Here is a 2,273-nt window from a genome sequence, read left to right as displayed (position 1 = left end):
GGGGGGGGGGGGTGGCGTCTTTAGAGAGACAGCACGCAAGGATGACATCCTAAAATAGACCCTCGCAGGTTGTGCTGCTGGAAACGGTCCCACACATTACCCTGCTGGTTCTTAGCAAAGTCAATGAAGATTTCACTCAAAGAAGAGTCTTTATAAAGCTCAGAGGAGCTGTGGGTGGTTTGGACTCGCAGTCCAAATCTGTAGACTTGTGCAGATAGGAGAAACTGAGATTTAACTGTACGGATTCTGGATTTGGACTCTGTAATCGCTCTGATTTGTATGGTTTATACAGATTCAGCAAATTCCCCATCAGGGAATCAACCAAACAACCGGTATGTAGTTACAAACAGAAAAGAACACTCAAGCAAGCATAATAAAACAAATGCAAATGAAATTTTAAAATGAAATGGAACTGACAACATGGAGGGTGAGTGGAAAAAAGCAATGAAAGTCTCGCAGCGGGTTCTTACGTTATTTGAGCGCAGCGACACTCTTCCCCCACAGCGGGCGCAGAACTTGGTCTGGCAGTAGGAACACAGATGCCCACAGCCATCTGCAAACTTGGTCTTACGGCAGATGCCACAAGTAGGTGCATCATCTTTATGGACAGCCTGCTGCCGTTTCGTTTCTGCTCCAATCTTCCTCACCTGCTCCTTATAACTCTCAAACTGCTGGTGCAGTGTCCTGACAGAAAATAAAAGAGGGAGAAAGAAAGAGAGAAAGGGGAAGCAGTTTGTATTGTTAGAAAAACTGTTATCTACAACTAAAACTATTAACATTGTTATGAAGTATTGCAGACGATCAACTAAAAATTTTATTTTCCAGATAAACATGAATGTATCCTGACAACGTTTATGAACTATAGGGGTGATGGACAGCATTTAGCACATGTACAACATCACATTATATCCGAAATGTGTCTTATAGTTAGGTGTCTCATCTGAATTGTAACCTAACTCCACTTTGTTTGTCTTCTCCGATTAAAAATAAACTGTTAATGAATTGCCAATGAGGCACTGCTGTCTGCTTTAAAAAGATGGGGCTTTGTTCCAGAAACATTTCTCAAAGGAACATCACATTAGCATAACAGTTCTCTTATAGCAAGTGGTTAGCAGCTCTAATGACCACGGTAAAGACATTAAGCCATTTAAAACAGATTCCCCTTAAAAAAATACACAGCTCATTGTCAATTGTGAATTCATTGCACGCATTTCTTTGTAAAAGTTGCCTCCAACACTATTGGCTGACAGGTAACCAAAAACGTTCATCCTCACCTTCTACCCAATATCCCCCAGTTTTGTTCAGCCCCATTAAATGTACTTCGGTTACACTGCAGTAAAAATCATTCTTCAAGAAAACAAAACTGCAAAAACAAGTGCAAAGCATCACCTCTGTTTGTGGCGAACAGCCATGATCTGCAGTTTTCTTTCAAAATCCCAAACCTGCATAAAACAGTGACTCCAGAATCCACTGAAACTCTCGAATAAAAGCACACTTCCCACGACTTCTGGTCTCCATGACTGTAAATGCTAGCGTTCTCTCTTGCTTGACCACATTTGCAGTTTCCCGTCTGGAATCAGACAGCAGACTGCAGTCCCAGGTATCTGGATGGAGGTTGTGACTTTGGGGAGTCTTGGCCAGTGATGCTATATTACGCAGTCAGGATGAAGCGTTACGTGGGAAGTCGAAGGCGTGGCGACAAGGATGAATCATTGGCAGAGGAATCAAAGAAAAGAAAAGTGACCTCTTTAAGGTTATGAGTGGATGTGCTTAAGGAGATTTATGGACATTTTATGTGCATTTATACACACATATTGAATCAGGTTTGGCAAACAGATCTTCTAAATGAGACAAAAATGTGTATGGATTTCCAGAAGAATGAAGATTACAAACATGAAGTCATTTTTCAGGAAAGTAATACAACCACTTGTGGGTAAACTTCTTTAAGTTTACTAGAGTTACATTTGAAGACGTTGACCTCTGAGAATGCTGTTGAGGTGGAGAGAGTTGAGTCTTTTGGGTCAGTGCTCTCAGCTGGGAACAGCTGTCATGGTAGCAAGGGACCAGGTCTCCAGCCATCATGGAAACACAAGTAAGCCAGCTCTACACTTCTTAAAGGAACAGTTCACCTAATAATGGAAATTCTGTCATCGTTTACTCACCCTCGTGTCACTGTCATTTCAAACCCTTATAACCTTCTTCCGTAAAATATACAGAATATACTCTATCTATCTATCTATCTATCTATCTATCTATCTATCTATCTATCTATC

General features: G+C 41.1%; 1 protein-coding gene across 1 annotated transcript in view; it reads right to left on the bottom strand.

Annotated features, from left to right (window-relative positions):
- rims1b (regulating synaptic membrane exocytosis 1b) overlaps positions 1 to 2,273 on the bottom strand; it is a 75,323-nt gene that overhangs the window by 56,579 nt on the left and 16,471 nt on the right. Inside the window, exon 2 of the mRNA XM_016507220.1 lies at positions 471 to 684. Within this exon, the coding sequence (XP_016362706.1) occupies positions 471 to 684 (214 nt within the window). The remainder of the gene's footprint in view (positions 1 to 470; positions 685 to 2,273) is intronic.

The sequence above is a fragment of the Sinocyclocheilus anshuiensis genome, unplaced genomic scaffold (genome assembly GCF_001515605.1).
Source record: "Sinocyclocheilus anshuiensis isolate Anshui unplaced genomic scaffold, SAMN03320099.WGS_v1.1 scaffold1448, whole genome shotgun sequence".
NCBI lineage: Eukaryota > Metazoa > Chordata > Actinopteri > Cypriniformes > Cyprinidae > Sinocyclocheilus > Sinocyclocheilus anshuiensis.
The sequence above is the reverse complement of the archived record's forward strand: the minus strand, read 5'-3'. Positions and strand labels throughout refer to the sequence as shown.